The following is a 22,484-nucleotide window of genomic DNA, read 5'->3' as shown; positions in this document are numbered from 1 at the left end:
CCGCGTGCTGAGAGGCCTACGTGCCAGCTCCTGGCGAGGCCTCTGTGTGTGCGAGTGAGCTCAGTGCCAGCTCCTGCAGCCAGATCCAAGTGTCCCTTCTCTCCCCAGCCCTGCTGGGGAGGAGGGGAGCGAGCGGCTGTGCGGTGCTGAGCTGCCTGTAGCTTCAAGCACAGCAGGCCTTCTGGTGCCCAGTGCGAGGCCCGAAGGCTTGAGGGAACGGCAGAGCCAAGCGCAGCGTGCCCGAGAGAACAGCCCTGCGGGGATCAGCCCACAACACGGCGCTGCCGCCGGCGCCGGACCTAGGGCCGGCTGCGGGACTGGTGGCGACAGTGCCCGGAGGGGCCGGGGGCAGTGGCAGCCCCACAGGGAGGAGAGGTTGAGAGAAGGACAGGGAGATCGCTCAACCATTATTGTAACGAGCAAAACAGACTCAGAGTAGGAAGATGAGTATCATTTATTGCCTATTACTAACAAGGTAGAGCGATGAGATATAGAGGAAAGAAACCAAACACACCGTCGCCCCATCCACCTCTTCCACCTCCTCCCCCCCAGAAGCAGTGCAGGGGAACGGGCAATGGGGGCTGCAGTCAGTCCCTGACGCTTCATCCCCGCTGCCCCTCACGGTCCCTCTGTGCCCCTGCTCCCCGTGGGGTCCCTCCCATGGATGCCGTCCTTCCCCAACTGATCCTTCAGGGGCTTCAAGAACTGCTCCCACACTGCTCCGTCCCACAGGGTTCATCCCCCAGTCCCAAACTGCTCCAGCACGGGGCCCCCACGGGTGCTGGCAGCTCCCCCCAGCCCCCTGCTCCATGTGGGCTCCTCTCCACAGGCTGCAGCTCCAGCCCGGGACCTGCTCCTGCGGGGGCTCTCCATGGGCCACAGCCTCCTCCAGGCCACATCCACCTGCTCCACCGGGGGCTCCTCCACCCATGGGGGGGCTGCAGCGTGGAGATCTGCTCCGTGTGGGACCCATGGGTGCAGGGGGACAGCCTGCTCCACCAGGGGCCTCTCCCTGCACAGGCCGCAGGGGAACTTGTGCTCTGGTTCATGGAGCACCTCCTGCCCTCCTGCTGCACTGACCTTCTCGCAGAGGCCACCTCAGCAGCCCCCTGCTATCAAGCCCTTGCCAATACAGATTCACAGAACAGCAAACTGAAAAAAACAACACAAATGCACACAGCTTTTAACAAGCCCTCGGATATGATAAATAGCAAAAGAGAGAACACGGCACAGGATCACGAAGGATCACGCTGAATGATATTAAGAGCAAACCAGACAACATTGTGGGCAGCAATACAAAAAATATGTTCGACAAATATGATCATTGTAAGCTCCTCTGAAGCACTCTGGTCAAATTTCTTGTTATCTCCACCCCCTGAGCCTCTCAATGGATGCCAAAAGGCTGCCGTGGTTTCACATCGATGTCTAACTAAAACCACAACTGCTCTCTCATTGCTCCTTAGAGACAGAGGGGAGGCAGAAAGGATGACACAAAGAAAAAGGCTAAGGTGTTGAGAGAAGGAAAATTGAAATACAAAAGAAAAAGAAAAAACAAAATAAAAGCCAATCCACACGGAAGCAAAGAGAAAGCAGTTACTCTCCACTGCCCATCAGCAAGGAAGGTCAGGCACATCTTGGGAAGCAGGGCCCCAATACACATATCTGTTGTCTGGGAGGAAAATCCTCTCTCAATTACTTTCCAATGGTCTTGGGAATCCAGAGAGATCCCGGTCTATTGGGAGATGGCAAATGTGGTTCCAGTTTTCAGCAAGAGCGAGAAAGAAGACCCTGGTAACGACAGACCTGTCAGTCTCATTTCAGTGCCTGGTAAAATCATGGAGAAAATTATCCCAGGAGTTATTGAAAAGCACCTGAGGGACAAGGCAGTCGCTGGTCACAGCAAGCAGAGGGTTCATGAGGGGAAGGCCCCGCTTAACGAACTTAATTTCCTTTCATGACAAAGTTACCCACATAGTTGACCAAGGGATGGCAGCTGATGAAATCGTTTTGTATTTCGGCAACGCGTTTGATATGGTTTCTCAAAGTATCCCTCAGGACTAAATGTGCAGCACACAGCTAGACAGGTTCCTAATGTGCTGGGTGAACAACTGGCTGGTGGGTCAGGCTCCAAGGGTGCTAGTAAATGGGGTTAAATCAGGCTGACGGCCAGTTACTCGTGGGGTTCCCCAGGGCTGTTTTGGGGCCAGTTTTTGTCAATGTTTTCATAAATGAAAACACATTTATTTTTATAAATGAAAATTATGTTATTTATTTTCATAAATGAAAGCATTGACATTCAGAAATTTCATTTCTATATCTGGGGGACTGCTTCTGGAAACTGCAGCAGCAGTTTTATCCGACAAAACCCCTTTGTGATTGTTTGTCCTAGCAACTCACATCTCCGCAGGTATCAGTACAGGCTGGGGGATGACCTGCTGGAGAGGAGCTCTGAGGAGAAGAACCTGAGGGTCCTGGTGGGTGACAGGTTGTCCATGAGGCAGCAGTGTGCCCTGGTGGCCAAGAGGGCCAAGGGGATCCTGGCGGGCATTAAAAGGAGCGTGGCCAGCAGGTCGAGGGAGGTGATCCTCCCCCTCTGCCCTGCCCTGGTCAGGCCTCACCTGGAGTACTGGGTCCAGTTCTGGGCTCCCCGGTACAAGAAAGACAACAGGGATCTCCTGGAAAGAGTCCAGCGGAGGGCCACAAAGATGAGACGGGGCCTGGAGCATCTTCCCTATGAGGAGAGGCTGAGAGACCTGGGGCTGTGCAGCCTGGAGAAGAGAGGACTGAGAGGGGATCTCCTCAGTGTGTACAAATACCTGAGGGGTGGGAGACAGAGGGATTTGGCCAACCTTTTTAAGTGGTCTGTGGGGACAGGACAAGGGGCAGTGGCCACAAAATGGAGCCCAGGCAGTTCCGCACCAACATGCGAAAGATCCTCTTCTTTGAGAGAACTGGCAGAGGAGCTGGCCAAGCCACTTTCCATCATTTATCAGCAGTCCTGGCTATCAGGGGAGGTCCCAGTTGACTGGTGGCTAGCAAACGTGACGCCCATCTACAAGAAGGGCCGGAGGGCAGACCCAGGGAACTACAGGCCTGTCAGTTTGACCTCAGTGCCAGGGAAGCTCATGGAGCAGATCCTCTTGGGAGTCATCACGCGGCACTTGCAGGGCAAGCAGGCGATCAGGCCCAGTCAGCATGGGTTTATGGAAGGCAGGTCCTGCTTGACGAACCTGATCTCCTTCTATGACAAAGTTACACGCTTGGTGGATGAGGGGAAGGCTGTGGATGTGGTCTACCTTGACTTCAGCAAGGCTTTTAACATGGTTTCCCACAGCATTCTCCTCAAGAAACTGGCTGCTCAGGGCTTTGACTGGTGTACACTTCGTTGGGTTAAAAATTGGCTGGATAGCCGGGCCCAAAGAGTCGTGGTGAATGGAGTCAAGTCCAGTTGGAGGCCGGTCACTAGTGGCGTTCCCCAGGGCTCGGTGCTGGGGCCGGTCCTCTTTAATATCTTTATCAATGATTTGGACGAGGGCATTGAGTGCACCCTCAGTAAGTTTGCAGATGACATCAAGTTAGGTGTGTGTATCGATCTGCTCGAGGGTAGGAAAGCTCTGCAGGAGGATCTGGATAGGCTGCACCGATGGGCTGAGGTCAACTGCATGAAGTTCAACAAGGCCAAGTGCCGGGTCCTGCACCTGGGGCGCAATAACCCCAAGCAGAGCTACAGGCTGGGAGATGAGTGGTTGGAGAGCTGCCAGGCAGAGAGGGACCTGGGAGTGATGGTGGACAGTCGGCTGAAGATGAGCCAGCAGTGTGCTCAGGTGGCCAAGAAGGCCAACGGCATCCTGGCTTGTATCAGAAGCAGTGTGACCAGCAGGGCTAGGGAGGTGATCGTCCCCCTGTACTCGGCTCTGGTGAGGCCGCACCTCGAGTACTGTGTTCAGTTTTGGGCCCCTCGCTACAAGAAGGACATCGAGGTGCTTGATCGAGTCCAGAGAAGGGCGACGAAGCTGGTGAGGGGCCTGGAGAACAAGTCCTACGAGGAGCGGCTGAAGGAGCTGGGCTTGTTCAGCCTGGAGAAGAGGAGGCTCAGGGGCGACCTTATTGCTCTCTACAGATACCTTAAAGGAAGCTGTAGTGAGGTGGGGGTTGGCCTGTTCTCCCACGTGCCTGGTGACAGGACGAGGGGGAATGGGCTAACGTTGTACCAGGGGAGGTTTGGGTTGGATGTTAGGAAGAACTTCTTTACTAAAAGGGTTGTGAGGCATTGGGATGGGCTGCCCAGGGAACTGGTGGAGTTACCATCCATGGAGGTCTTTACAAGACGTTTAGATGTAGAGCTTAGTGATATGGTTTAGTGGAGGACTGGTTAGTGCTAGTTCAGAGGTTGGACTCGATGATCTTGAGGTCTCTTCCAACCTAGAAATTCTGTGATTCTGTGAAGAGCAGAAGCTGTGCCTCGTGTTGACTCTCACATGCAAATTCCCTGAGGGAGCCACCCTCATCGGCTATTCCGAGATCTGGAAAAATGTGCTGGCATCTGGCTGCTTGGGCCACTGCTTTAACTGGGCTCAGGATCATACCAGCACTGCTAAGGACATGTGAGAACAACTCTGCAGAAAGAACCCAGGCTCAGGGAAGGATCTCAGTGAAGTAGCAATTTTATTTGCGGTTGCAATGGCGGGCATCCTGCAAGCAGGAGTGCCCAGTAAGTTTATCCTAACCTCACATTCCCTAAGACCTGACACCTGATTTCTCCCATTTCCTCATGGGGAACACCCTACTCGACTCTCTTCTATGCCATACATGTACAATTTTATTTGACCAACTGTTAATTTCTCCTTTTCCTTTTTTTTTTTTTTTCCTTCTCTCATGACTAGAGGGCCCGTGATTTTTGTTTTTACTGATTTCGCACTGCTCGTCCTGTTTTTCGTAGGGATCCTCCTTATTTTGGGGCAGAGGGACCTTCCCCTTATCTACTTACTATAATCCCCGCTGCTATGCTACTGTCCTGCCCGCACAATCACTTTTGAATATACAAGGTTAGAGGATTTTTACACTGCAGAAACACAGCTTTATTTCTCACAGCACCCAACCCTGGGTACCCCCAGCCCCCAGACACCCAGCAGGGCCAGGGGCACCCTGGGCTGGAGCTGCCCCTTGCCACGAGTCCCGCTGCTGCTGCCCACAGGTGCCCTTGCAGCCCCGGACCCCCCTGTACTCACAGCACCATCCCCTCATGCATGGCCCCATCCGGGTGCAGATTCTCGATGAAGGGGATGTTTAGGACCAGGTTAGTTTTCTACTGCAAATAAAAAAAACATTTTACTTTGTAGCATGTTTTACTGCAAGAACACAACTTTTTTTCTCACACCCCTTTTTTTCTCTCCCCTGTTTGTTTTTTTTTTTTTGCCTGGGCCTGCCCTTTTCCCTCTGATTTAAAGATCAAAGCCGAAATTTCCTTAAGTGGTCTATTCTTTATTGCACCGCTGGATGCACGGGGGATCTTTCCACCTATCGTGCATGTTCAAAGTGACAAACTATCTCATATATACAGCGAAACAATGAATATTCTATTAACACCTATGCAAATACATTCCCTAACCCCGCCTACTCTCGCTTCGTATGCTAATTAGCTTATCAGTCCTTGTGCTTGTGCAAAGCCTTCCAAGAATTGTGGGCCAGGGTCTTCAAAATGTGGGCAGTGGTCTTTGGGAGGAAGGCCGTAGGTCTTCCTCGTGATGCACTTTTCACCTTTTGCTTAATCAGTTGTTTTCCAAGCTGTAAAAAATGCTGAGTTGGCTTTCGGCCTAACTGGGGGTCGGCAGATAACGGGATGTCTCAGTTAAAAAGATCTAACAGACGGTTGACTCAAGTTATCTCAAGTCTCAGCCTGACTGAGGGTTAACAGACAACGGGATGTTTTTCAAATAACAAGATGCTTCAACATAACAGAAGGTCAAAAAATAACAAGATGTCATTTACTTTGTTCTCATTAATTTTTAACCACAAGATTTATTCTATTCTAAAGTGAGTCTATACAATATCACCTCCATGCCTGCCCTCCTTCCCCCTACCCCTCTCACTTTTCTGTAAGCGAGAATGAAAGGGACCAGGGAGCGTCCCCACCCCAGCAGAGGCACTGTTTGAAGTGGTGCCAGAACCACTGACACGGTGCCCACAGGTGGCCCCAGCGCCCCATGAAAGGGCTGCATATAAGTAACCCATGGGACGCGGGCAGGGGTTGAAAAACACCACAGCTCCAGTGTCCTGCGCACCCAGCGGAGCAGAGGTAACAACTCACTGCAGCTCCAGGGCTGCTGGGACCGGGCTGGGGGGGCCCTGGGGGTCTGCAGCCGGGCACCGGAGTCCTTCTGCGCATGGAGCAGCTCGCCCTGGGCTGGGTGCTGCTGGCCAGCACCCTGTTTGGCACCGCAGCCACTGGCAGCAGGCGAGATGTCCGTGCTATCACAGAGAAGGTGATGGACATGGCCCAGGACTCCTTTGATGACCAGTACCAGGACTGCAGAACTGAGATGGAGGAGAAGCTGAAAACAGTGAACCGCACTGAGTTCCAAAACAAGGCGTATGCAGACACCTGGAGAAGAGCAGCCGAGTACTGGCAGAAGCAGTGGGGCAACTCCAACCGCCCGCAGGTGCTGCCGCAGGAGCAGGCGGTGGCCGTGCTGGCGTACACTGACAAGGGAGACCTGTCCAAGCAGCTCAACACAGCTATGCTTGAGGGTGGGCGCTCCCATGAGGACTACCTGGAATCCTTCCCCTTCAAGACGCTGCATTTCCTCCTGACCGAGGCCCTGCACACCTTGCGGAAGACCCAGAGCCCCAAATGCAACAGCGTCTACCGCGGCACCACAGACCGCTTTACGGCCCAGCTCAACGAGCACGTCCGCTTCGGCCAGTTCACCTCCACCTCCCTCCAGAAGGAGGTTGCTGAGTCCTTTGGCCAGCACACCTTCTTCTTTGTGAACACCTGCTACGGTGTCTCCATCAGGAGCTTCTCCTTCCGCCCAGAACAGGAGGAAGTCCTCATCCCACCCTATGAGGTCTTCAAGGTCACCAATGTCATCCATCACACAGAAGGAACCCACATCCATCTCGACTCCCATTCCACGCACAGCAACTACAAATGTGCGCTGCTGAATGGTAAGGGCAGGCAGCAGGGTGGATGCCACCAGGAGATGGTTGGGGACAGGGCACAGCCCTGGGCAGGCGCCGCCGTGCTCCCCGTGCTCCTCCAGCCATGGCTGCAGAGGAACGGGGGCCCCGTGCCACCGGCTCTGTGAGGGGAAGGGGAGCCTCGTGGTGAAGGCAACACCTCCGTGTGGGGAGCTCGGGGAGCCTGGGGAGCTTGGGGAACTTGAAGAGCTTGGGGAGCCTGGGGAGCTCGGGGAGCTTGGGGAACTCGGGGAGGTGGGGAGCTCACCTTCAGACCAGGTCTTCCCTGCACATCCCTGCACGCTCCCAGCTGCTCTCCCTTGGGGTTTGAGGTGGGGGCCCTCTGTGGCACGGCCAGGGCGGGGTGAGGGGCACAGAGCGGGGCGGTGCACAGATGTTGTTGGTCTCTTTGGCAGAGAAAAGGTGCAAGGCCCAGCCGTGTGTTTTCAGCGCAGGTAAGAGGTGAGCCCCCAGCCCCTTCCCACGGCCAGCACCGTGCTGGCACCCTCCGGCAGTCATTAACTCCCTGTTCCCCCCCCCAGGCAGGAGCAGTCCCAGGGAACCCCCACACCTCTGGAGTCTCCTCTTGGCAGCCGCAGCCCTGGCAGCCGTGGGATGCCTCTAACCCAGCTATGCTGCTGCTGCACCTCCGCAAGGAAAACGGGGCAGAAACGTGAGAACACATTTAATGGACACTGTGGGATTACACTTTTGTGAGGAATGTTTTAACAATTCATGTCCATAAAGAACAATTCTGTTTGAATCCTGTCTGCCTCTGGGCCCTGCACTGGCAATTTAATTCTTGAACCACAGATGCAGTGTGTCCCAGTCTCCCCCTCATTCTGGTCAATTTATCAAGTCTTCAGAAAATACTCCTTAAATTTATGAACCTGTTTGCTTTTGTTATTCCTGACTTCTAGTTCTAACAGTTACAATTTTTTTCTGTCTTCTTCGAGATTGATTTAACACTGATATAGATGTTATATAGATGACTGTGAATAGCTGGGAAGAATGTTTTAATTACTCGTGAAGCATCAAATAAGAAAGTTGTTTGTGTTTGATGTCTGGGAGTTTCAGAACAACTGTTAACAACTAGCGACTGTTATGGGATACTATGAGGATCCTTGGTATCTGGCCAGGGGGGCCAAGAGATTAAGAGGAAGGAAAAAGAAGCTGAAGGACGGTTGGGAGACAAGACCTGTAGAGAGCGTTCCATAAACTTGGAATTGTGCCGAGTGAGTACAAAGGGGAGAGGAAGACTACGAGCCTTCAGCATGAAAGACCCCTAGAGACCCCCAGAGGAGACTGATGCGCATGCTCCAGTAGGAGGAACTGGACCCCGGAAGCTAATTATAATAATCTATTTTTTTTAGAAGTAGTAATGAATATGTATTAGTCTAGGAGCATAAAAATCAGCTGCTTGATGTAACTGGTGTGCATCCTGGTGGAGCGGAGACTCCCGGTGCACCCAGCGCTGTTTGCTTACCTCTATTCCTTTATATTCTTTTAATAAATCCTATTTTTTTATTTAATCCTAATTTGAATCCTGAGCCATTTATAACAAGATGAAGGCCGTAGTCTTCCTCGGCGTTGTGGTTCAACTTCTTTTTTTTTTTTCTTTGGTCCTGTTGGCCCAGCGTGAGACAGGAAGGCAGGATGTTGATATACTCGGTTAGCAACTTATCAGGAGATGGTTACATGAGCTTTGCAGCAGGGTCTTTGAACAAAAGAGGCAACTGAGATGCAGAAGGAGAGAAGGGGAGGGGGTTCTCTTCTTTGTTACATTAAGCAAAAGAATTTTCATAGTGTCTAGCCAAGTATTACACAGCTCCTTACTTCAGCAGGAAGCTTTTCCAACTCCCGCTCCTCAAACAGAACTCCTTGTTTTTATAATACAAAAGACAACGAACAAACATTTATTGTGTATTACAATATTTGTTGAACATATCTGTTGATTTGCTGCCCACAATGTTGTCTGGTTTGCTCTTAATAAATTTCAGTGTGATGCTGCGTGATCCTGTGCCGTGTTCTCTCTTTCGCTATTCATCATATCTGATGGTTTGTTAAAAGCTGTGTGCATTTGTGTTTTTTTTTTTCAGTTTGCTGTTCTGTGAATCTGTATTGGCAAGGGCTTGATAGCGGGGGGCTGCAGGGGTGGCCTCTGCGAGAAGGTCAGTGCAGCAGGAGGGCAGGAGGTGCTCCATGAACCAGAGCACAAGTTCCCCTGCGGCCTGTGCAGGGAGAGGCCCCTGGTGGAGCAGGCTGTCCCCCTGCACCCATGGGTCCCCCACGGAGCAGATCTCCACGCTGCAGCCCCCCCATGGGTGGAGGAGCCCCGGGTGGAGCAGGTGGATGTGGCCTGGAGGAGGCTGCGGCCCATGGAGAGCCCCCGCAGGAGCAGGCCCCGGGCCGGAGCTGCAGCCATGGAGAGGAGCCCACGGGGAGCAGGGGGCTGGGGGGAGCTGCCAGGGGCCAGGTCACCCCAGCCACCGTTGGGCCACTTCAACACAAAGCCAGGGCCACCTCTCCTCCCTCTGGGGCTGCCACTGCCCCCGGCCCCTCCGGGCACTGTCGCCACCAGTCCCGCAGCCGGCCCTAGGCCCGGCGCCGGCGGCAGCGCCGTGTTGTGGGCTGATCCCCGCAGGGCTGTTCTCTCGGGCACGCTGCGCTTGGCTCTGCCGTTCCCTCAAGCCTTCGGGCCTCGCACTGGGCACCAGAAGGCCTGCTGTGCTTGAAGCTACAGGCAGCTCAGCACCGCACAGCCGCTCGCTCCCCTCCTCCCCAGCAGGGCTGGGGAGAGAAGGGACACTTGGATCTGGCTGCAGGAGCTGGCACTGAGCTCACTCGCACACACAGAGGCCTCGCCAGGAGCTGGCACGTAGGCCTCTCAGCACGCGGACACATGGGAAAGGCTGCGAGTGTGCAAAGAGAAAAGCTTTAATGCGAGAAATGCGACGATAGGACACACAAACACTGACCGGCCCTGCTTTTTTATACCCCAAACCTAACCTCTCAGCAGGCCCTCCTGCTCCTCCTTCTCTACACACCCCCATGCCTCCGCACAGCAGCTCCACGTTATTTCAAGCTCCCCAGGCTCCCCGAGCTCCCCACACGGAGGTGTTGCCTTCACCACGAGGCTCCCCTTCCCCTCACAGAGCCGGTGGCACGGGGCCCCCGTTCCTCTGCAGCCATGGCTGGAGGAGCGCGGGGAGCACAGCGGCACCTGCCCAGGGCTGTGCCCTGTCCCCAGCCATCTCACGGTGGTACCCACCCTGCTGGCTGTCCGTACTATTCAGCAGTGCACAGTTGTAGTTGCTGCGCGCACCAATGGAGCGGAGATGGATGTGGGTTTCGTTTGTGTAACGGGTGACGTTGATGACCTTGAAGATCTCATAGGGTGGGATGAGGACTTCGCGCTGATCAGCGTAAAAGGACAAGTTGCTGACAATGGCACCATAGCAGGTGTACACAAAGAAGAAGGTGTCATTTCCAAAGAGCTGGGCAGCATTCCTCCTGAAGGAGGCAGAGGCGAACTGGCCAAAGCGGACAGCCTGGTTGATCTGGGCCGTAAAGCGGATGCCCCTGACACCACGGTAGACGTTGTAGCATCTGCGGACCTGGGCATCCCTCAGGGTGTGCAGGGCCTCGGTCAGGAGGAAATGCAGCGTCTTGAAGTGGAAAGATTGGAGGTAGTAATCGTGGGAGCGCCCACCCTCACGTATGGCTGCATTGAGCTGGCGGTACAGGCCTGTGCCAGCAGTGTACGCCAGCACGGCCACCACGTACTCCCGCTGCAGCACCTGCGGTTGGATGGAGTTGTGCCATTGCGTCCACCACCTCTCCTCTGCTCTTCTCCAGGAGTCTGCATAGACCGGGTTTTGGAATTCAGTGCGGTTCGCCATTCTAAGCGCCTCCTGCATCCTGTATCTGCAGCCCTGGTACTGGTCATCGAAGGAGTTCTGGGCCATGTCCATCGCCTCCTCCCTGATGGGGCCGGGGTCTTGCTCACGGGTGCTGCTGGCGGCCAAGGTGCCAGCCAAGGTGCCGGCCAGCAGCACCCAGCCCAGGCCGAGGTGCTCCATGTGCAGGAAGCTCCGGGGGTCCAGCCACGAGCGGGGATGCCCCAGGCAGCGCAGGACCCGGTCCTCTGCAACCGGCTGAGCTCAGCCGCTGAGTGCAGCAGTACAGGGCACGGACGTCTGCTAGGGGGAGAGCGCAGGGTCGGAGAAGCCTGCAGGGAGAAGCGGAGCAGAGGCATCAGGGGCACCTCCAAAGCTGCCCATGCCCCCCCTGGCACCAGAGGGAAGCACCCGCAGTGTGTGTCCCCAGCCACGGCCACCTGGGTCTTCCCCACCCTGATACCAGCCCGGACTCTTTTTCCCATGCTCTAGTGCATGCGTGTGTGGGTCCCAGTCCCTTGGGTGCTGAGAGGTGAGGCGCAGGCTCTGCAGCCCTCAGTGCAGAGGGGCTCCCACAGGATCAGACACTGGCTTGTCCTGGTTTTGTCTGGGATAGAGTTGCTTTTCATCACCATAGCTGGTGTGGGGCTTTGGTTTTAGGATGAGAATGGTGCTGATAACACACTGCTGGCTTAGATGCTGCAGAGCAGTTCTGACACAGCCAAGGGCTTCTGTGCTGCTCACACTGCCCTGGCAGCGGGCAGGCTGGGGGTGCAGCAGGAGCTGGGAGGGGACAGGCCCAGGACAGCTGACCCCAACTGGCCAAAGGGGTATTCCACACCATGTGGGGTCATGATGAACAATACATAGGGGTAGCGCCCCTCCCACCCCCAATTCTCTCCCCCATCCCACTTGAGGAAAAAGCTGCTTGCCGGTTAAACCACAGCAGTCCTTCGATGTCCAGCATGGGGCCCAAAGGGTTGAGATAAGGACAGATCTGACCACAGCGTGTTAAAACAAAATTGTTGTTTAACAATTGTAATTTGTAAACCTTAGCTTCTCCCACGGCTTGCTTAGAATGCAGAGGAACTCCCACTCGGACTGGGGAGGAGGAAGACGACGAAGCAGGCTGCTCCAAAGTGGCGGAGCCATCAGAGGAACAGGAAGATGAAGAGGAAGGTATCATGAGAGCATCAGGAACTACCCGATGCCTATTCCAGCATGAGCTATGAGATAGGCGAAAAGATTTGAGTCGTTGTCCAGGTGAGCACCTTGTCACCTGGCTGCTCTGGTGCTGGGACAGCGGAGCCATGGTCTGCAATTAGAGGGCAGGGAAGCCAGGCAGCTGGGATCCCTCGCCAGGGAAGGGGGCATTCTGGAGTTGTCTTGTGTCAGGTGTGAAGGGAAGGTGTGCCTTCAAGAAGATCCCAGAATCCCAGAATCACGGAAATGGAGGGGTTGGAGGTGACCTCAGGAGATCATCGGGTCCAACCCCCTGCCAAAGCAGTTTTCTAGAGCAGGCTGCCCAGGTAGGCGTCCAGACAGGGACAGGCCTTGAATATCCCCAGAGAAGGAGACCCCACAGCCTCCCTGGGCAGCCTGTCCCAGAGCTCCGTCACCCTCACCGTGAAGAATCACAGAATCACAGAATTTCTAGGTTGGAAGAGACCTCAAGATCATCGAGTCCAACCTCTGAACTAGCACTAACCAGTCCTCCACTAAACCATATCACTAAGCTCTACATCTAAACTTCTTTTAAAGACTTCCAGGGATGGTGACTCCACCACCTCCCTGGGCAGCCAATCCCAATGCCTCACAACCCTTTTAGTAAAGAAGTTCTTCCTAACATCCAACCCAAACCTCACCTGGTACAACGTTAGCCCATTCCCCCTCGTCCTGTCACCAGGCATGTGGGAGAACAGGCCAACCCCCACCTCGCTACAGCCTCCTTTAAGGTATCTTCTTCCCTTACTAAACGAGCTGACCTCCGTTTCCATTGTTTTGACTTGACTATGGGGGTGACTGATACCATAGTTGGTTGGTCTTTTGGGTCAGCCACATCGTGTGTTACTTGGTCATCAGATTCAGAGACTTCCTCCCTCTCTTCAAGTTGCTGGATGATGTTAAACAGTGTTTGATAGGAATAAGCCAGGACCCAGCACAATGCTGCAAGCTGTCGTTCTCCGGCATTATCAGGGTCAGGACATAAAACTCTCAAACATTCTACTAAGTTTTTAGGATTTAGCACTTGCTCAGGGGTGAAGTTCAAAACTATTGGAGGAGACACTCGTGACAGGTATCTGCTAACATCATCCCACACACCTAGCCACTCACCACAAGACTGTTTCGGGACAGATTCCCAAGTAAGTTTTCTAAACAATCGACTAATCTTAGAGAGAAAATGAAACTGGTTTTTCAGAATTAGAAATAGCAATACATGGGTTACAGATGGATCTTCAAAATACTCCCAAACGGTTGTAATTATCCCACTATGAAAGAAGGGAAAGGTACCATTCTTAATATTATTAATAAACTGGTGTCCAGATGAGAAAAGGAAGGCAGTGTAGTTCTGAATATTCTCTGAAAGATAGTTTCCATGGGACCCAAATGATAACAGTGCAGAGCCTGAATTCCAGATTAAAACCAAGGTCAGTGCTTGGCAGCACAGCTAATTAAAAAAAGTGAAAACAGATTGTAGCACTTTGTCGGATCAGATATATAGGAGAAAGGAGAATATGACACAGATTGCATGACATAGGAACAAAGCTATTATTATTAACAGGGCAATGTACATGGTTACTAGCAAGCAAGTGTGTTAGTTATATGCGTTTAATCAATTCTATTGTTATCTCAACCCTTCGAGCCCCACGTTGGGTGCCAAAAAGGACTGTGGTGGTTTTACCGTACTGGGCAGCTAAACCCCACAACTGCTCTCTCACTCCCCCTCCTTTAGATGAGGAGGGGGAGAAGTAAAGCAAAGAACAACTCATGGGTTGAGATAAGGATAATTTAATTAAAGGGAGATAATTATAATAATTAAATAAAGACTACCATGAACTAAACAATTTAACTAAGGGGAAATAAAAAGGGAAAGGGGAAAGGGAGGGGAAAAGGGAAAATAAAAGGAAGGGAGGAAAACAAACAAACAAAATAAATGAAGGCTATATGGAAGTGCAGAGGAAAGAAATTACTCTCTACTTCCCACAAATGAGCGATGATTGACCACGTCCTTGAAGCAAGGCCTCAACGCATGCAGCCGGTGTTCAAGAGGAGGACCGACGTCTTCCAGACGAGAGCCCACCCCTCCCCTCTTCTTCCTGTTTCCACCTTTTATTGCTGAGTGTGACACCACATGGTATGGAATATCCCTTTGGTTGGTTTAGGTCAGCTGCCCTAGTGATATTTCTCTCCTCAGCTTTTGCCCACCCCTAGGAGGGTTAGAGAAAGGCCTAATACTGTGCCACTGCTGCTCAGCAGTAGACACAACACTGGTGTGATAACACTGCTGTTCCAGCTACAACTACAGAGTACGGCACTGTATGGGCTGCTGCCGGGAAAGTTAACATTCCAGCCAGACCCAGTACAGTCTGTTCTCCCACGTGCCTGGTGACAGGACGAGGGGGAATGGGCTAAAGTTGCACCAGGGGAGTTTTAGGTTGGATCTAAGGAAGAACTTCTTTACTAAAAGGGTTGTGAGGCATTGGGAAGGGCTGCCCAGGGAAGTGGTGGAGTCACCATCCCTGGAAGTCTTTAAAAGAAGTTTAGATGTAGAGCTCAGTGATATGGTTTAGTGGAGGACTGGTTAGTGCTAGTTCAGAGGTTGGACTCGATGATCTTGAGGTCTCTTCCAACCTAGAAATTCTGTGATTCTGTGATTCTTCACGGTGAGGGTGACGGAGCTCTGGGACAGGCTGCCCAGGGAGGCTGTGGGGTCTCCTTCTCTGGGGATATTCAAGGCCTGTCCCTGTCTGGACGCCTACCTGGGCAGCCTGCTCTAGGGAACTGCTTTGGCAGGGGGTTGGACCCGATGATCTCCTGAGGTCACCTCCAACCCTTCCATTTCCGTGATTCTGGGATTCTGGGATCTTCTTGAAGGCACACCTTCCCTTCACACCTGACACAAGACAACTCCAGAATGCCCCCTTCCCTGGCGAGGGATCCCAGCTGCCTGGCTTCCCTGCCCTCTAATTGCAGACCATGGCTCCGCTGTCCCAGCACCAGAGCAGCCAGGTGACAAGGTGCTCACCTGGACAACGACTCAAATCTTTTCGCCTATCTCATAGCTCATGCTGGAATAGGCATCGGGTAGTTCCTGATGCTCTCATGATACCTTCCTCTTCATCTTCCTGTTCCTCTGATGGCTCCGCCACTTTGGAGCAGCCTGCTTCGTCGTCTTCCTCCTCCCCAGTCCGAGTGGGAGTTCCTCTGCATTCTAAGCAAGCCGTGGGAGAAGCTAAGGTTTACAAATTACAATTGTTAAACAACAATTTTGTTTTAACACGCTGTGGTCAGATCTGTCCTTATCTCAACCCTTTGGGCCCCATGCTGGACATCGAAGGACTGCTGTGGTTTAACCGGCAAGCAGCTTTTTCCTCAAGTGGGATGGGGGAGAGAATTGGGGGTGGGAGGGGCGCTACCCCTATGTATTGTTCATCATGACCCCACATGGTGTGGAATACCCCTTTGGCCAGTTGGGGTCAGCTGTCCTGGGCCTGTCCCCTCCCAGCTCCTGCTGCACCCCCAGCCTGCCCGCTGCCAGGGCAGTGTGAGCAGCACAGAAGCCCTTGGCTGTGTCAGAACTGCTCTGCAGCATCTAAGCCAGCAGTGTGTTATCAGCACCATTCTCATCCTAAAACCAAAGCCCCACACCAGCTATGGTGATGAAAAGCAACTCTATCCCAGACAAAACCAGGACAAGCCAGTGTCTGATCCTGTGGGAGCCCCTCTGCACTGAGGGCTGCAGAGCCTGCGCCTCACCTCTCAGCACCCAAGGGACTGGGACCCACACACGCATGCACTAGAGCATGGGAAAAAGAGTCCGGGCTGGTATCAGGGTGGGGAAGACCCAGGTGGCCGTGGCTGGGGACACACACTGCGGGTGCTTCCCTCTGGTGCCAGGGGGGGCATGGGCAGCTTTGGAGGTGCCCCTGATGCCTCTGCTCCGCTTCTCCCTGCAGGCTTCTCCGACCCTGCGCTCTCCCCCTAGCAGACGTCCGTGCCCTGTACTGCTGCACTCAGCGGCTGAGCTCAGCCGGTTGCAGAGGACCGGGTCCTGCGCTGCCTGGGGCATCCCCGCTCGTGGCTGGACCCCCGGAGCTTCCTGCACATGGAGCACCTCGGCCTGGGCTGGGTGCTGCTGGCCGGCACCTTGGCTGGCACCTTGGCCGCCAGCAGCACCCGTGAGCAAGACCCCGGCCCCATCAGGGAGGAGGCGATGGACATGGCCCAGAACTCCTTCGATGACCAGTACCAGGGCTGCAGATACAGGATGCAGGAGGCGCTTAGAATGGCGAACCGCACTGAATTCCAAAACCCGGTCTATGCAGACTCCTGGAGAAGAGCAGAGGAGAGGTGGTGGACGCAATGGCACAACTCCATCCAACCGCAGGTGCTGCAGCGGGAGTACGTGGTGGCCGTGCTGGCGTACACTGCTGGCACAGGCCTGTACCGCCAGCTCAATGCAGCCATACGTGAGGGTGGGCGCTCCCACGATTACTACCTCCAATCTTTCCACTTCAAGACGCTGCATTTCCTCCTGACCAAGGCCCTGCACACCCTGAGGGATGCCCAGGTCCGCAGATGCTACAACGTCTACCGTGGTGTCAGGGGCATCCGCTTTACGGCCCAGATCAACCAGGCTGTCCGCTTTGGCCAGTTCGCCTCTGCCTCCTTCAGGAGGAATGCTGCCCAGCTCTTTGGAAATGACACCTTCTTCTTTGTGTACACCTGCTATGGTGCCATTGTCAGCAACTTGTCCTTTTACGCTGATCAGCGCGAAGTCCTCATCCCACCCTATGAGATCTTCAAGGTCATCAACGTCACCCGTTACACAAACGAAACCCACATCCATCTCCGCTCCATTGGTGCGCGCAGCAACTACAACTGTGCACTGGTGAATAGTATGGACAGCCAGCAGGGTGGGTACCACCGTGAGATGGCTGGGGACAGGGCACAGCCCTGGGCAGGTGCCGCCGTGCTCCCCGCGCTCCTCCAGCCATGGCTGCAGAGGAACGGGGGCCCCGTGCCACCGGCTCTGTGAGGGGAAGGGGAGCCTCGTGGTGAAGGCAACACCTCTGTGTGGGGAGCTCGGGGAGCTTGAAATAACGTGGAGCTGCTGTGCGGAGGCATGGGGGTGTGTAGAGAAGGAGGAGCAGGAGGGCCTGCTGAGGGGTTAGGTTTGGGGTATAAAAGGGCCGGTCAGTGTTTGTGTGTCCTATCGTTGCATTTCTCGCATTAAAGCTTTTCTCTTTGCACACTCGCAGCCTTTCCCATGTGTCCACGTGCTGAGAGGCCTACGTGCCAGCTCCTGGCGAGGCCTCTGTGTGTGCGAGTGAGCTCAGTGCCAGCTCCTGCAGCCAGATCCAAGTGTCCCTTCTCTCCCCAGCCCTGCGAGCGGCTGTGCGGTGCTGAGCTGCCTGTAGCTTCAAGCACAGCAGGCCTTCTGGTGCCCAGTGCGAGGCCCGAAGGCTTGAGGGAACGGCAGAGCCAAGCGCAGCGTGCCCGAGAGAACAGCCCTGCGGGGATCAGCCCACAACACGGCGCTGCCGCCGGCGCCGGGCCTAGGGCCGGCTGCGGGACTGGTGGCGACAGTGCCCGGAGGGGCCGGGGGCAGTGGCAGCCCCACAGGGAGGAGAGGTGGCCCTGGCTTCGTGTAGAAGTGGCCCAGTGGTGTCTGGGTTGACCTGGCCCCTGGCAGCTCCCTGGCCTCTTCTTCCCAAGCTGCTTAGGAGCAGAAGGAGTAGCTCTGAGCCCAGAAGACACCCGGAGAACATCCGCTGCCATCTTGTCTGCAGGGACAGAGCGGATAAAAGTGCAAAGCCAGGGCAGCTCAGAGCCAGTGCCCTGCTCTGCACCGCAGGGCTGCCCAGCTCCATGCAGGGGGTGAGCCCTCACCCAGGGGGGCCTCCACAGCGCTGGGGACATGGCAGCGAGCAGGGGCTGTGTGCTGGTATTGCCGTGCTGGGCAGCTGAACTCCACCACAACCACTCTCTCACTCCCCCTTGTTAGAAGAGGAGGGAAAGAAGTAAAGGAAAGAACAACTTGCAGGTTGAGATAAAAATAATTTAATTAAAAGGAAAAATGATTATTAAGGAATGATTATTATTATTACTAAAACATTTTAACTAAAGGGAAAAATAGGAAAGGGGAAAAGGGAGGGGAAAAGGGGGGGGGGGGGAGACACAAAACAACTCAAGAAAGCAAAACAAGTAGAGGCTGTGTGGAAGTACAGAGGACAGAAATTGCTCTCTACTTCCCACAAATGAGCGGTGCTTGACCACGTCCATGAAGCAGGGCCTCAACGCACGGAGACGGTGTTGAGGAGGAGGACCGACATTTTCCCAATGAGAGCCCACCCCTCCCTTCTTCTCCCTGTTCCCACCTTTTATTACTGAGTGTGATACCAGATGGTATGGAATGTCCCTTTGGTTGGTTTAGGTCAGCTGCGTGGTAATGTTCCTTTTTCACTTTTTGCCCACCCCCTAGGAGGGTTAGAGAGAGTCCTGGTGCTGTGTCAGCACTGCTCAGCAGCAGACACAACCCTGCTGTGATCCAGAATCCCAGAATCACGGAAATGGAGGGGTTGGAGGTGACCTCAGGAGATCATCGGGTCCAACCCCCTGCCAAAGCAGTTACCTAGAGCAGGCTGCCCAGGTAGGCGTCCAGACAGGGACAGGCCTTGAACATCCCCAGAGAAGGAAACCCCACAACCTCCCTGGGCTGCCTGTCCCAGTGCTCCGTCACCCTCACTGGGAAGAAGTTCTTTCGCGTGTTGGTGCGGAACTGCCTGGGCTCCATTTTGTGGCCATTGCCCCTTGTCCTGTCCCCACAGACCACTGGAAAGAGGTTGGCCAAATCCCTCTGTCTGCCACCCCTCAGGTATTTGTACACACTGAGGAGATCCCCTCTCAGTCCTCTCTTCTCCAGGCTGCACAGCCCCAGGTCTCTCAGCCTCTCCTCATAGGGAAGATGCTCCAGGCCCCGTCTCATCTTTGTGGCCCTCCGCTGGACTCTTTCCAGGAAATCCCAGTCTTTCTTGTACCGGGGAGCCCAGAACTGGACCCAGCACTCCAGGTGAGGCCTGACCAGGGCAGGGCATTATACCGTGCGGCCCTGGCATTGTTCCATACTGACACGAATTAGATGAACATATCTCACATGGGTAAGTGGTGCGAAGCCAGGTGCCTCTGTCCGGGCTCGCAGCATGTACCCGAGGTTGGAGCAGTGCTGGCTGGCGTGCGAGAAAGCATCCTGGGTGTGGGATCGGGCTGCGGTGCCAAATCACCCGCAAAGCCCATCACAAAGCAATTTTGGCCACTGCAGAGCCACTGAGGGGAAGGCTGTCCCTCACCAGGAGCACCATGCTCAGAGAAGAAGCAGACGCAAGCCCTCAGGAACTGGGATCTCCTTTAATTCCCCGCCAGCGAAGCGTGGCCTGACGCTGTTCTAAAATGACAACTTTTAACACCAGGAAAACCCACGAGCCCACATCGCCAAGCTCCTGGCATCCCATGGCACGCTTTGGAGGGCAATGCTGGCTGGTCCAAGTGGGGAACCCACTGGGACAAGACCCAGCCAGGCACTTCCCCTACAGAAATAGGTCCCGACCCCAAACACCTCCCCGGGCTGGCGTCACCTTCGTGCCCAAGGGATGCCCTGGGGTCCCCCCCAGCCCCAGCTGCAGCCCCTGCCAGGACCTGCCTGGGGTCCCCCGCCCTAAAAAACAGCTTTGGGACTGATCCTTCCACACACTGACCCCAATCACCCCAACCAGCCCTAGCCAGTGGGGCAGTGGGGCACAGATCCCTGCACGCCCCCATGGACCCATCCCAAAGGGTTGCTGCCCCAACCCCCCTGGAATTTACATCCCCATGCACATGCTGGGTCCCGGACCCCCTCCAGCTCCCCCCCCCCCCCCCCCGCCAGGACACGGGGCCCCTCTTCCAGCACACCCCACATGCCCCTGTGCCCTCTGCCTGCACAGGCAGCATGGCCCCCCCCCAATAAAAAGGGGTCCCCCAAACATCAGGTGCATCCCCTGGGCCAGCTGTGAGGAAGGGAAAGGTGCCGGGGGGGGCACCCGTGAACACCATTGTCATTACAAACACCTGTAAATCAGGGGAGAGCCTGTATTTGGGGGATTTTGTGGCTTTCGCACCCCACTCCACTCCCCCAGCTGAAGGCAATCTGGGGTAGTAGGTTGAAGATAGTAGGGAAAATCCTCCAAGTGGTTTGTTCAAGGATGGGATTGTTTGAGGGCTCCTCAGAGAAAGCAATGATCCCAATCCCCCGTCCGGAATCTTTTTCTTGCATCCCCCCAGGGGTAACTGCACCTGCTGCTTCCCTAAAGAGCCTGTACACCAATGCACGGAGCATGGGAAATAAAGAGGAGGAGCTCGAGATCTGTGTTGGGTCGGGGGCCACGATCTTGGTGTGATCACTGAGACGTGGTGGGACAGCTCGCACGGCTGGAAGGCAGTCACGGAGGGCTACGAACTCTTCAGGAGAGACAGGCTGGGGAAGAGTTGCCCTTTATGTGAGGGAGCAATTAGAGTGCACCCAGCTCCAGCTGGGGGAGGGTGAAGGACAGGAGGAGAGTTTGTGGGTGAGAATTAAGGGGTGGGCTGGTATGGGGGAAACTGTTGTGGGGGTGTGCTACAGGTCACCAGATCAGGAGGAGGAGGAGATTGATGGGGCCTTCTACAAGCAGGTGGAAGTAGCCTTGTGATCCCGGGCCCTGGTTCTCATGTGGTCCTCAACTATCCAGGCATCTGCTGGGTAAGTTATCTAAACCCCCCTGTTCTCATGTGGTCCTCAACTATCCAGGCATCTGCTGGGTAAGTTATCTAACCCCCGCTGCCCAGAGCTGCCCCCAGCCCGGCCCTTGCTGGACCCTGGCCGGCTGCGGAGCGGGGGGCTCTCACCCTGCCCACCCCCAGGTCGGGAGGCTGCTGTGGGGGCTCTTTGCCCAGCCCCAGGGCATTGGCCCTGCTCTGACGGACACAGCCCCGCTGCGGGGCTCCTGGTGCCCCTGGCCCCCCGGCACCTGCCCACAGCAGGTTGTGGGGCAGCAGGGATTCATTAAAGCGCATTGAGGCTGCCTGGTGTCACCTGTGTGCTGGGGGGGCAGGGGACACCCGCGGGGTGAGGAGGAAGGCGAGGTGCCCACGGTGCCGCCAGAGCTGGCTGAGTGCCCTGCGCTGCTCCATGGGGCAGCCCCCGTCTGTCCCGCCTGCAGAGCCCGAATCTGGGCACTGGGGGCTGAGGTGCCAGCCAAATCCCTGCTCCTGAGCCGCCGTGGAGAGGAGGAGCCCCCAGTGCTCCCCGTGCCCCCCCGCAGGAGCCGGGGCAGCGCTCTCCGGGGTGCTCCGGGAGGGAGCTGGAGAAGACCCCCGGCTGCCGCCCATGCAAAGTGCCCCCGCTGTGGGGAGCCTCAGGAACCCTCCTCGATGCCTCCATCCTCCAGCAGTGCTTTTATTTCTCTGCAAAAAGCCAGGAAAAGGCTTCCTCCAGCCTCTGCTGGTGTTCTAGGGTCACCGGAGCATCCTGGGGCCGGTGGCACCGCTCCTGCTGGAGCAGAAAGTGTCTGGCAGAGGAAAGCGTAATCCCACAGTGTCCATTAAATGTGTTCTCACGTTTCTGCCCCGTTTTCCTTGCGGAGGTGCAGCAGCAGCATAGCTGGGTTAGAGGCGTCCCACGGCTGCCAGGGCTGCGGCTGCCAAGAGGAGACTCCAGAGGTGTGGGGGTTCCATGGGACTGCTCGTGCCTGGGGGGGGGAACAGGGAGTTAATGACTGCCGGAGGGTGCCAGCACGGTGCTGGCCGTGGGAAGGGGCTGGGGGCTCGCCTCTTAACTGCACTGAAAACACACGGCTGGGCCTTGCACCTTTTCTCTGCCAAAGAGACCAACAAAATCTGTGCACCGCCCTGCTCTGTGCCCCTCACCCCGCCCTGGCCGTGCCACAGAGGGCCCCCACTGCAAACCCCAAGGGAGAGCAGCTGGGAGCGTGCAGGGATGCGCAGGGAAGACCTGGTCTGAAGGCGAGCTCCCCACCTCCCCAAGCTGCCCAGGTTCCCCAAGCTCCCCACCTCCCCGAGCTCCCCACCTCCCCAAGCTCCCCGAGCTCCTCGAGCTCTCCACACGGAGGTGTTGCCTTCACCACGAGGCTCCCCTTCCCCTCACAGAGC

The 22,484-nt window shown here is 55.4% G+C and overlaps 4 protein-coding genes across 10 annotated transcripts in view; 2 read left to right on the top strand and 2 right to left on the bottom strand.

Annotated features, from left to right (window-relative positions):
* LOC137856076 (ecto-ADP-ribosyltransferase 5-like) overlaps positions 1–22,484 on the bottom strand; it is a 174,748-nt gene that overhangs the window by 80,858 nt on the left and 71,406 nt on the right. The gene's annotated exons all lie outside the window — the stretch shown is intronic.
* The window catches only part of LOC137854552 (erythroblast NAD(P)(+)--arginine ADP-ribosyltransferase-like), an 87,649-nt gene that overhangs the window by 34,332 nt on the left and 30,833 nt on the right, over positions 1–22,484 (bottom strand). The window contains exon 1 of one of the 5 annotated variants that reach the window (XM_068678225.1): positions 10,469–11,403. The exons of 3 other annotated variants lie outside the window; for them this stretch is intronic. In XM_068678225.1, coding sequence (XP_068534326.1) covers positions 10,469–11,261 — 793 coding nt within the window. In that variant the 5' untranslated portion in view covers positions 11,262–11,403. Of the gene's footprint in view, positions 1–10,468; positions 11,404–21,755; positions 22,064–22,484 lie in introns of those variants that run through there. One more of the 5 variants, XM_068678311.1, reaches the window with a different exon arrangement.
* LOC137854903 (uncharacterized) overlaps positions 1–22,484 on the top strand; it is a 50,807-nt gene that overhangs the window by 12,838 nt on the left and 15,485 nt on the right. The gene's annotated exons all lie outside the window — the stretch shown is intronic.
* LOC137855808 (erythroblast NAD(P)(+)--arginine ADP-ribosyltransferase-like) overlaps positions 6,260–22,484 on the top strand; it is a 35,797-nt gene continuing 19,572 nt past the window's right edge. The window contains exons 1-3 of one of the 3 annotated variants that reach the window (XM_068680421.1): positions 6,260–7,167; positions 7,596–7,634; positions 7,722–9,194. In XM_068680421.1, coding sequence (XP_068536522.1) covers positions 6,384–7,167; positions 7,596–7,634; positions 7,722–7,804 — 906 coding nt within the window. In that variant the 5' untranslated portion in view covers positions 6,260–6,383 and the 3' untranslated portion in view covers positions 7,805–9,194. Of the gene's footprint in view, positions 7,168–7,595; positions 7,635–7,721; positions 9,195–22,484 lie in introns of those variants that run through there. The other 2 variants (XM_068680488.1, XM_068680574.1) reach the window with 2 other exon arrangements.

The sequence above is a fragment of the Anas acuta genome, chromosome 1 (genome assembly GCF_963932015.1).
Source record: "Anas acuta chromosome 1, bAnaAcu1.1, whole genome shotgun sequence".
NCBI classification, from domain to species: Eukaryota; Metazoa; Chordata; class Aves; order Anseriformes; family Anatidae; genus Anas; species Anas acuta.
Note: the sequence above shows the minus strand (reverse complement) of the source record. Positions and strands in the feature narration are given on the sequence as shown.